Source organism: Micropterus salmoides, unplaced genomic scaffold, assembly GCF_014851395.1.
Source record: "Micropterus salmoides isolate LMB-PRFRI ecotype aquatic unplaced genomic scaffold, ASM1485139v1 Ms_hic_scaffold_19, whole genome shotgun sequence".
NCBI classification, from domain to species: Eukaryota; Metazoa; Chordata; class Actinopteri; order Centrarchiformes; family Centrarchidae; genus Micropterus; species Micropterus salmoides.
Genome location: NW_024041039.1, coordinates 10,257,180 through 10,268,512, shown reverse-complemented (window position 1 = coordinate 10,268,512; position 11,333 = coordinate 10,257,180). Strand labels below are relative to the sequence as shown.

Here is an 11,333-nt window from a genome sequence, read left to right as displayed (position 1 = left end):
TACGCTTTCGTTCTCACTCTCCCTCTCACGATTCCCTCTTTTTCCCTTGCTTGTTGTCTTTTTTTCACTCTTCATCCAGGTTTTTTTAAACTCCTCTCACTAAACAAATATTAACTGTTTCTACTTACATTTGGTCTTCTGTGGTTTTAGTTTAGTTTTTCATCAGCCATCTAAGCCTGATGTCAGGTCAGCCATTATATTTGTTAATATAAACCATATTATATAACATCATCAACATTGTGTTGAATGCACTGTTTAAACTTCCACCACTGCCTCTGAATTTGTAGCTTGTTGAGCGATTATGTAATGTTTTATTTTCAATCCCTGTTGTACATGTGTTTTTAGAAGATTTGTATTGAATTATGCAATTCCATAAATTGTATGTCATGGCTGTCATTCATTGCAAACCACTAAGCCTGCCAGTAGCCTGTTTCAAGCCTGATTAGAAAAACCTGGTTCTGGCCCTCGCTTACGGCAGTATCCATGGCAACACTACCTCCATTTGGTCACAGCACGCATGAAAGTGTGTCCCACTTGGGGGGCTTGAAAGTGATCTTTGATGAGGGCTTTGACAGATGACGTCCAGTCTTATTGGGGAACGTGTGACAGCGCTGAGGATGGCCCAAATGCTTCACCCCACCTCCACCTCCATTTGCCCCCAACTGCTTGGTGAACCCCAGTGCACTCATCGAGGAATCCCTGACACAACCCTCAAACAGCAGGGCACAAAGCAGCAGCAGCCTGATAGCTGATCTTGCCTTGTAAAGGAGCAGGCAGGTCAGCGGTCGTCAAGCCGGCTCCTAATCCCCCCGGCGCTGTGAGACCGCAGGGCAAGACTTTACTCACAGCATAAAGCCAAACACATGCCACGTGCGTGCAGGATAAACCTAGCTCAGTCTGTGCATCGCTTCAGTGCACAAGCATGAGCAAGGGTGAGTCCAGTGCAAAAGGGAGAGTGCATGTCTTTTCATGAGCACAGCCGGGGAGCATATTTGGCAGGATTAAAAATGATGCCTTCGCATTCCACTCATGCTCTCTTAGACGATGCCTCAGCTAAATGATCTGTGTAATCAGATTGAAAATTTCAATTTGTGTCCAAGACAGATGGAAGACATACCTATCTACCTACCCACCAGCCCAGTGTCCATAAGAATTCTGAACCTTGTGATTTACATTTACAAGCAACAAGCAGTGTGCCCTATGTGCAGCAACACAGGAAGTAAAGGTGTGGCGGTTGGGCTGTTGACTGACTAGGAATTAACGCTTGCGTTTTTACCTGTAAGGTATGGGTTAGGAAGAAAGCAAGAATTTGAAAAACATTTGTTTTGAATCATTGAATGTAATCCGGGGTCCTTCCTTCCTTTCTTTCTTTATTTGGGAGGGGCCACATTCAGGTTTTTTGCTGTCCAGAGTTTGAGTAAAATATTTTTATAACCCTTTAAAACAAAATAAAATAAATCACAAAATCAAATGGAGAAAACAAAACATCAAATGAGGTGGATAATCCAGCTGTATACATACCATGTAACTGCAATGTCATTTAATTGTCAACTATCTAATAAAATCAAAATACCATAACCCATTACTTTTAATGTTGTGACAGATGTTGCTGCATTTACTCACAAATGTTAGAGATGTTTACTAGCAGTCACAAATGGATAACTAAATTAGAGATTTCAGCCATAGATAGAGGTACACATAAAGAGCACATGTGCATGTCAGTGTGTGTCGTTCTGGAGCACCTGTAATCATTATCAGTGAAGGAGTTTACATTCCAGTACACTAATTGCAGAGTGGAGGCATTGTGTGCTTTGATTTCACTAGACCCTGACTGAGCTGCAACCACAGCGCAGCCCTCCTGCTGTCCCATCATTCTCTTTCTTTTTGCCTCTCAAATCTCACACGCATGTCTGTAAATCCTTTACTGCGCCTCTGTCACCCCTTCTTGCAAAGAGCTTTTAGAACTTTTGAGTCACTTGTAAAGGCACTTTCAAATCAGGCAAAAATTGTTGTCGCTGTGGGGCTACTACTTTGCTGTTGCTTGAACATTTCAAATGACACAACTTTAATGCACGCGAGCTTGGTTTTTCACCTGGTGCCTGAAGCACAGACAGTCTTTCCTCCCCTTTGTTGATTCAGATGTGATAATCTGTATTTGAAGTGTTGAACAGACACTTAAGGGCTCAGCACGGTCCCTGCGCTGAACCTTGCGCTGCTGTGTGTAAACTCAGCAGCAAATGATGTGCACACAAGTTGCACTCTCGTCCTTGCGGGAGTTGGCTTTTCTTTTGGAAAGTGTGCTGTGGACAAATTAACAGTTAGCACAAGAAAGTTGCTCTTGAAGAAGATGAAAGCAGGAAGAACCACATGTGATGTCTCTTTGTTGCATGTGGCCATTGCACAGCACGAGAGTTGTTTTCTTTCTGCTTGCTTCCTTATTCTTCTCGTTTTTAAAAATATGATGGGTAACTGGTTGCCAGTGTGTTTTTGAAAAAGGCAGAAGACCGAAATGTCTGTGTGGCATATTAAACAGTGTCATGGGAGTGCTGTCATAGTTCTTCCTCTGACTTTATACATTTAGGATTCAGCCCCCAGTCCTTGTAATCTCATGCTTTTTAGGAGTGAGATGTTATGGTCTATTTTCATAAGGAGGCAGAAGAGAAAGCCATTGGCTCTGGAGTACCACAAATCAATCATTAACAAGGACCCACACACAGTCAACGGCCTGCAGACCATGATTTTTCAAATTTTGAGACACGTGCCGTGTTCGCTGGCCAGCTGCAATTCCGTATGTAATTGCAGAGGTTTGCTGGCATGCGCAAACACCAGCGCAAGAACCCTGCAGCAGGCCTTACACTTCCTCCATAATTTGTTGAGCTTTCCCTCAATGTCTGAGGTCCACCGCTTATGCATTTCAAGCTTGTTTATAAACCTTTTTATGGTTGCTTCTTTCAAAGGTCTGCATCACTGACAGAATCCATAATACTTCATGTCACTCATGCTGCACTTTAAAATAACTAGATCTAAGGTACAGGATCTGGTTGACATCCAGTAAAGGTGGCTATAGTATACTGGCCTTCAGTCGTCATCCTTAGTTTATTTTAGAAATACCAGTTGTGGACAGAGTAGTGCTATTTGTCCGAGAAAGATGTCTATATCAGATAAATGATGAAATTAAAGCTAAATGGAGAAAGAAGACAGAGAGAAATATAACAGGAATGGTAGCCTTTCACGTAGATCCCTCTTTATGGTTGGGAAATGGTTTCTCTACATTCTGCTCATCAGTCTGCCTTTACAAAACAAGTGACACCCAACACCTGAGCACATAAAGTTACAAATGTTTCTATAGAATAAAGAATAGAAGGAGGGAGCTGGAATTACTCATTTTTAAGCTACGACAAAGGCCTCGTTAATTTCTCATTTGTTTTGGAATGCTTGGCGGCGCCCACAGCAGAGTTCCCTGTCTTGGCCTCTCAAGACAGAGCTGAGACAAGATGCAGTATAGTAATAGTGACTTTCAGCTTTCTCTTTGGAAGCATGCTGGGCAGTTTTCTTCTGTCTGGAACGCGCTGTGTTATAGCCAGTGGTTACCTGCTGTCAGGGGAGTCTTCAAAATCATGCAGCATCTCTCCACATCAAAGTGGCTGTTACTATCGCTAGCATGGAGCAGTCTATCTCTAGGTAGTCCTGACTTCGTTTGTCTGGCCTGCCATCATCTGTCATGGCTTCTGTTTTTCTTTGTTTCATCCAGCTGTGGATGTGCATCTTTCTCCTACATTGAAATTGTGAATCGATCTAGTTCAGTTCATGTTAATGAAAAGTTCACTGAAGAGTCCCTGCAGGTCTGTTGAAAAAGTATTTCTTATAAACCTATTGAGGAATCGCAGAACTACTGAAAAAAAAGTATGTTACCATTACTTTTATACTATATATATTATACTGTATATACATGCTGTAATTAAAATTATTGCTCAAACATTAGCACCATAATTTCTCTTAACAGCCATTGGCAGAGTTTAAGAGACCATGGTTTAAACACCCAAGAAGTACTTTCTGTTATGCAACCACTTACTGGTAATTTCAGAAAAACTACTCATTTTTTCCACCTATCTGCTCCAGTTCAGCATTAGTGGCTTTCTATATTTGCTACAGCCGACTCTAACATATAGAGTGATCTGTCAGTCAACCAAAAGTTTGTAATGCTCAAAACATCTGATTCTCAGTCCTGGCCTGGCCCTTCCTAGCTTGTCCTCGTGCTGTTTTATGTAGCTCTTTTCCTGCTCTTCCACAGTAACACAGCCTGCTCTCAGGTCATAGAGGTCACAGTATATGAGCAGACATCTGGACTGGCAAACTGGTCCCAACATCACCATAGGGAATCAGAGCAGTCAGTTTTATCGGAGTGCGAAAGGATCCAGAGTGACAGCCCTTTAAACAGCCATGGTAACTTTTTCTCCCTTATCCGCACCACTGTCTGCTCCAAAGCCTGGGCTGTCCCAGGTCCAGTAGGTTTGTGGTGCTGGTGAAACCCAACCTGGCCTGGTCCAGATCAAGCTCTGGCAGCCTGCCGTGTCACAAGCGCCCAAGGTTTATCACTTCCCCTCTGCTCCTATCTTGCATCTTCTTCCCCCCAACGTTATTTTCCTATTCCTCTCTCCAGAGGATTGTCTTTATTGGCCTCCTCCTGCCATGCTCGAACACTTTTTGCTTTTTGTTTTTGTCATAGATTGAATCTATCAATATATGTTTTCCTTGCTTTTTCCCCATTGTTGTTGTGTTGAAATCAACATTATTGCATTACATTCATTTGGCTTTTTTCATCCAAATTGACTTACAGTGCAAACCACATAGGAGCAGAAAGTCAAAACAATTGGCAGTGTATCCCTTTTAAACAAATAACTAAACACATGTTTAGTGCTACAGTGTTTAGACATCAAGTGTCAGACTCCTTGTCCTCATCAAGCACACTTTTTACTCATTGAGAGTGAGCCAGCACTGTTGTCAACAACAATATGTTGTCAAAACAAGCTGCCACTGGATCCAAAGGGGACCTTTTTTATTTTTGGTTTCTCTCTTTTACCCTAAAGCAGGATTAGATGGCTAAAGTCATGATTGGCTGCATTCGCCATGTTGGACTATTTAGGTCGGAAAAGTGCTCTTAACCTCATGTACCAATGCAATGGACTTCTACCATCTTTATGATCCTGCTCATTAAAATTAATTGTCTGGCTGTAAAAAATAGATTTCCCCTTTATGTTGCCTTCTGGATTGTCTTATGCACTTCAGATCTGTCATGAGAAGTTGCTCAGCTTTTCATCCTTTCCCCCTGGTGATTCAGTTCTTCTTTTTGTTCAATCGTATATTTTGTGTCTTTTTTGTCAAGGCAGGGCATTCCTAGAGGGAAGGCATAAGTTGATCAATGCTCTCACTGTAGCAACCAGTCCAAATACATGGCAAAACACATAAATCATAATGTTCATACTTGGAGAAAATTGCACAATTTGAAATATTGCAGTGTAATAGAGAGCATACGATAACTACCAGTTGTAGATTAGGTCATTACTTCTCTATATAGAGTGTTAATTTATGTCGATCTGTCTAAATGGCTATAAATATGATTTCATATCAGTCTTATTAGACTCTAAATTTTAAAGTGAGCAAGTCATCAAAGTTGCCACAGTCTGAGTTCCACTGAGGGAGTACCCCTCATATAATAGGCCATATTTTTAAGAGATCTCCTAAAAAGCACGGTGTGCCCCTTTTAAAAGTAGACCCATCAAGCCTCTGCCTTTTGATCAACCCAATAACCCCCCTACCCTCTTCCCATAGGCAGTTTTTTAACACCATCATTAATGAGCGTCACCTCAACATCTCGTCTTCTCTCAGGTGACAGCCCATCTTGTTGGTCCCTGGTTTGAGCCCATTACCCACCGGGGTCTGGGAGCAGACACAGCCTTGTAAGGCCCTCAAACACCACGCTCATGTCCATAAAAATTCAAAGAATGGGGCTCTAGCCTGCTACTCCGCCCTCATTTACCTTTTTGACTTCTTTGTGGACGCCTAGAATTTGTACTTTTATAGGCAGTGGAGGTCAGGTGGACGAGGCCTTCACGATTATTTACCCCAGAGTGCTTGTCGCGTTCACAGAAGCACCAACATGCCCTCGCCTTCACCCTCACCCGGGCAGCTCTGGGCCTGTAAAGCACAAACACAGGGAGAGTGGGGATATGGATAGGAAAGGAGAGGTACTCTTGATGAACTCAGAGATTTCATCACCTCTGAGTATACTGTATCTCCACAAGCTTTTGCTGATGATTGAAGAAGATGCTCAGAGCGGTATGTTTTTAAAGAAGCCCCAGGGTTTTTCCTTGGGTCTTCTGTCTGCAGAGTTTACGATCTGCATGGCTGACTCCATGGCCAAGTGAATCTGCCAGAGCCATGGAGGCTATCCTGTGCTCGTCTTCAGCCAACCACTATATCGTCACTGAGGCCTTATTAACAGAAACTAGAGCTTTTTGTCTGTACCAATCCTCTTAAACAGGCCTTTAATCCATCACTGACTTAAGCTTTGAGTCTTATTTTCCACTGTTGGTTGCTGTGAAAAGTGACATTAGCAGCTTCCTAGCCAGGGGCCTGATGGTTCCCCTGCTGCCACAAGTTCTTCTGGTCCTCCCTATTATCTCTCGCTCCCTGGGCCTTGCTGTTTGGTCCCTGGCTTTTATTGCAGGGTAGGAGAGGGCCATGAGGAAATGAGGTGACCCCAGGGTCATGAGTGGAGTCAGGGGGCTGGAACCGGACCACGGCCCTTCCAACCCCTTTCTCTCAGGGCCAGTTCGTATCGAGGCAGGCAGAGCACAGGAGACAGGGGGAGAGTGGGGACAGGGTCCCTTCTATCCTTGACCCCAGCATCACATGCCTTTAATTAAGCCAGATTTGAATATGTTTACAAGCCCCAGTAGTCTTAAATCTTTCAGGTCTTTGCCCCCCCGCCTCCGTACCCCTTATTCCACCATTCCCTCATACCTTCAGTCCTTCTGTTTCTTCTTCTCTTTAATATGGTGTCAGACATCTATTTATTATGCTGTTTTAACTGGTTTTCAGGAACGGGTTACAAGCTATTTGGGAATCCACCAAATAGGATTTGAGGGACACCCCTCTAAGATGTTAATCTGTTAGCGATATGAAAGGCCGCTCACCCCACTAAACTCCCCGTCCACTGGAACCCAGGGGCCCTTTATGGCCCCATCAGGCACCCGCATGGACGACTTACTGCTGACCTTGTGACCCGGCAGTTGAAGCCATATGAGGAGGGAATCTTTCTCTTGTCCTGTTCCCTCCTACACTCTTCTCTTCTCTTTCTACCCTCAGGATCCCCGATGTTCTTTACTATTTGCAGAAAAAATATTCAATATTCATTCCTCAAGTTATCATCCATCACATTTTCAACCATGTTCTCATGTATTGTGTTTAATTAATTGCTGAAATTATTGGGTCAAAAAACACTGCGTAATCTCATCAGACCGTTTCGTTTTGTTTGTGTGTCTAAGCCATGTGGAAGTATATAATAAGATCTCTTATAGTCTCAATACCTAAAAGTCTTTATCTCTAACAAGCACTATTTATGTTCATTTTTTCACCACCAACTGGTCTCTCATGTAAAAGATTTACACACAGCTCTCCAGCCTTTATTAGGAATGTACCAGCATGTTTGCAATACAACAAAAAGTCCTTCGACTGGCTCCATCATATTAAAAATTTACACGTAACTGTAGACCTGTTACAATTGGCTTACTAGCATGTTAGTGGCCGAAAACCTTGCTGCAAAAGGCCTGGTCCTGGGGAGTTGGGTGGCTAATTGGATCGGTTGGGTTAAATAAATGTTTGAGTTCTCCCCTGCGCTGGGGGACCTGATGGTAGGAGTCTCTCATCTTTGAAGAGGAGGGAAAATCAGCAGATGAAAGGGAGAGGGGAGAGACGTAAGGAGGGAATGAGCTCATTTATGATAAGATCACATTTGTTTAAGTGTATTTTACACACAGGAGTCACATTGTATATAATTAAAACCTAATGCTAACCCTAGTTTGAATATAGAGCTGCTGTATAGAATATTTACAGAAGCTTTAATGAGTTAATGTTCTCATTGCAGGTTCCAGATCCAAAGGGGAACCAGTGACCCCAACAGCTACAAGAACCTGGGTGATTGCTTCCGGACCATCTTCCGGAATGAGGGGTAGGTTATCCACAACAATCATGAATTAGGCATACATTTTCTTTAGAGCACCAATGATGCCAGTCTTTCTGCCCGTAGGGAAGGAGTAATTTCTCCTTTTTAACTCATATGGCAGATGGCTTAGCGTTAAGGTGTCATTCTTTTTATGTAATAATTAAATTCAGTTCAAAATTGGAAAAAAAAATTCAAGGGGCAATTTGTGGCAAGTATTTTTGCAAACACGAATACACAAACAATTAATTTGCATGCATGAAAAGCACACAATATAAAAAGAGAATGGAAAGAAAAAGTTGAAATACACATGGGTCAATGGCCAATCCAAAACTGGTCAACGGTGTCCAACACACACATTATGTCAAAAGTGCAATGGACTAATATGCAGCACACAATAAATTAATTTAACTGGAATTTTTCTAATGGTGTAGCTTTCGTCTTAAAGTAGAGCCTCAAAGAATAAAGAATAATCTGCTTAGGAAAAGATGTAAGTGAGGAATATATATGTAGTCAAATATACGAGTCATGCTGCTTTATTCAAACAGGGTATAATGGCAAACTGGCTGGAAAGCTGAAAGTCTTACGGGTTCAGATGCTTTCAAACAGCCTGTGTCTGTGTGTGTGTGTGTGTGTCTACAGCCTACATCCTGCAACAAGCCGCTGAACGTGCCTTATCACTCATTGTACCTCACATTGGACAAGAGTGCAGCTGTTACTGGCCTAAAACCTATATGTAAAGCTTTCACAACTAACTAAAGACAGTCGTCTTGTCGTGCTCCCTCTTCCTCTTCCTGCCCTGTGACAGGGGTTGTGAGACAGTGCAGGTGCAGGGGAAAGTGGTTGCCACTCGCTCTGTTTATGGCGAGTCGACAGCTTTACAGTGGATATAAAGTTGATCTGCTACAAGGTGCGAGCAAGTGCACGGTGAGTGGCCGGATAGTGACAGTTGGAAAACCTATGTTGGCTGAAGTTCAACAGACAGCAGTAGCTACAGTAGCTGTGCCCTCTTCACCCGACAGACACGCGCACACACTCTCCAAGTATGAAATTGAAGGCCTTCGTGCATGCATGCTTTTTAGGTGTGTCCTTTGGGAGTAGATCCACTTGAATTTCCAGAGAATGCTGACACAATGAGATGTTTGCCAAATTACACAGCCTCCACATCAACTATGAGAGCCAAATGACTGCTAATACAATAAAGGCGTGATATATGTGTCAGGGAGAGTCCCTACAGACAGAAGATCCACGTTCTTGTCGACCAATTATCACTAACAGTATATTTTTTCTGCAGCTATAATCACTCAGTAGCACATTGTGGATTACCTCCAGGCCAAACCACTTAGTTATAACTTATACAAATACTGTTAGGCCCCTCTGTTGTAGAATTATTATTAAAAATAAACATCTCCCGTTAGCTCATGGCAGGACCGAGCTAGCAGCAAGCCTCACTCTCTCTCCTTGGGTGATGAGGGAGGAAACTTGAGCTCTCAGCTCGAGCTTGGTGATTAAACTGAAGAAAGACATGGAAATGTGCACGTGTGACACCATTCTTAAGACAGTCTGACACCATTCTTAAGACAGTCTGAAGGCTGGACACTTCTATACCTATAGACATTGTTACTTATATTGCAGCAGGATACATTTTAAATGCTTGTAGTTAAAAAAGAATGACTGTTGGAGTGTGGATTATTTCCTTTAGAAACTCAAAATTTTACCTTACATTTACTTATTATTTTAAATCAGGAAAATATAGCATGAAATCCTGTAGCCTTTGCTCATAAGTGTATGACAGTGTGAACTATGCTCGCAAACACTTGGTTGGTGTATTGCCTTACAGGCCACGCTCCTTTTTCTGTTGCATGTGGGTGTAGCAGCATGAGCATGTGTTAAGTGTTTCCGTCTGGAGGGAAACAAAAAGACTCTATTCTCAAGCATTCTTTACCAGTGTGGTATCCAGAGACTGGGTCGGGACCCGAAGCACGGCCACAGGAATATTAAAAGGGTCCATGCATTACAGCAGAGCACGTTGGCCTGCGTGCAGTAGATCGATGACTAATTCCTGGAACCAGTTCTGGGTTGAGAGGAGTGCGGTACTCCAGCTGGGACCACCTATGTAAAAAAAAATATCTACATTCATTGTGGTGGTGTGAAGTGTAGATAAGCGCCTCTACCAGACACATATGGATTGCTTCGGTGTAGGAGCATCCTGTCAAAGACTCTTATTCACTTCTTTGCCAATTTCTTACATGACATTTTTTCACCTGAGATTTTCTACGGACTGAATATGTTAATTAGTGGGCTTCAAAGGTGCGGGGACGCTGTTTTTGTTATCTTTGGTAAGAGCTAGCTTTGCACTGTTTCCAGTCTTTATGCTAACCTAAGCTAACCTGCTGTTGGTGGTAACTTCATATTAATCGTACAGACGTGAGCGTTGATCTTCTCCTCTAACTTATCATTGATCAAGAAAGTGAAGACTCATAGCTACCAAATGTATTCCTTTAACAGTATGTTCTTCCTCTAAAAATTCAAAAAGAGGACCCTGTTTGTTTGAGTAATACAAATGGTTTCCAGGTGTAAACCATTCATTTGCTTAATGCTCAGTTACACTTTACACATTTCGGCAAAAATAACACATTTTGAAATAGCATAATTCAATACCCATGCCTCAAAGTCCATACATTTGAACTTTAGATGTGAATTAATAAAAATTTCTACCTCATGGTGCATGTGATACACCAAAAGAGAAATGTGTAGTAATAATAATAACAATAATAATCTTTTTATTTGTAGAGCACTTTTCAAAAGCAACAAGTGTAAAGACAATAATACCCAAAAAACAATAATACAGAAACAAACAAGATAAAAGCAAGAAAACATTGAAAAGACTAAAATACATGTTTAAGCTAAAAATAAAATAAAGTCAAATAAGATCGGGAAAGGCTCTCCTATAAAAGTGTTTTTTAAGAAGGGACTTAAAAGAGTTCACTGACTCAACCGACCTGATTTCCTCGGGCAGGCTGTTCCAGAGCCTCGGGGCCCTGACAGCAAACGCTCTGTCCCCTTTAGTAATTTGTGCCTTTTATCTTGTGAATCCTGGCCTCTCGTAATT

General features: G+C 42.2%; 1 protein-coding gene across 2 annotated transcripts in view; it reads left to right on the top strand.

Moving 5' to 3' along the window:
* The window catches only part of slc25a21 (solute carrier family 25 member 21), a 93,856-nt gene that overhangs the window by 68,624 nt on the left and 13,899 nt on the right, over nt 1-11,333 (top strand). For both annotated transcript variants that reach the window (XM_038728102.1, XM_038728101.1), the window contains exon 4: nt 8,147-8,230. In XM_038728102.1, the coding sequence (XP_038584030.1) occupies nt 8,147-8,230 (84 nt within the window). The remainder of the gene's footprint in view (nt 1-8,146; nt 8,231-11,333) is intronic.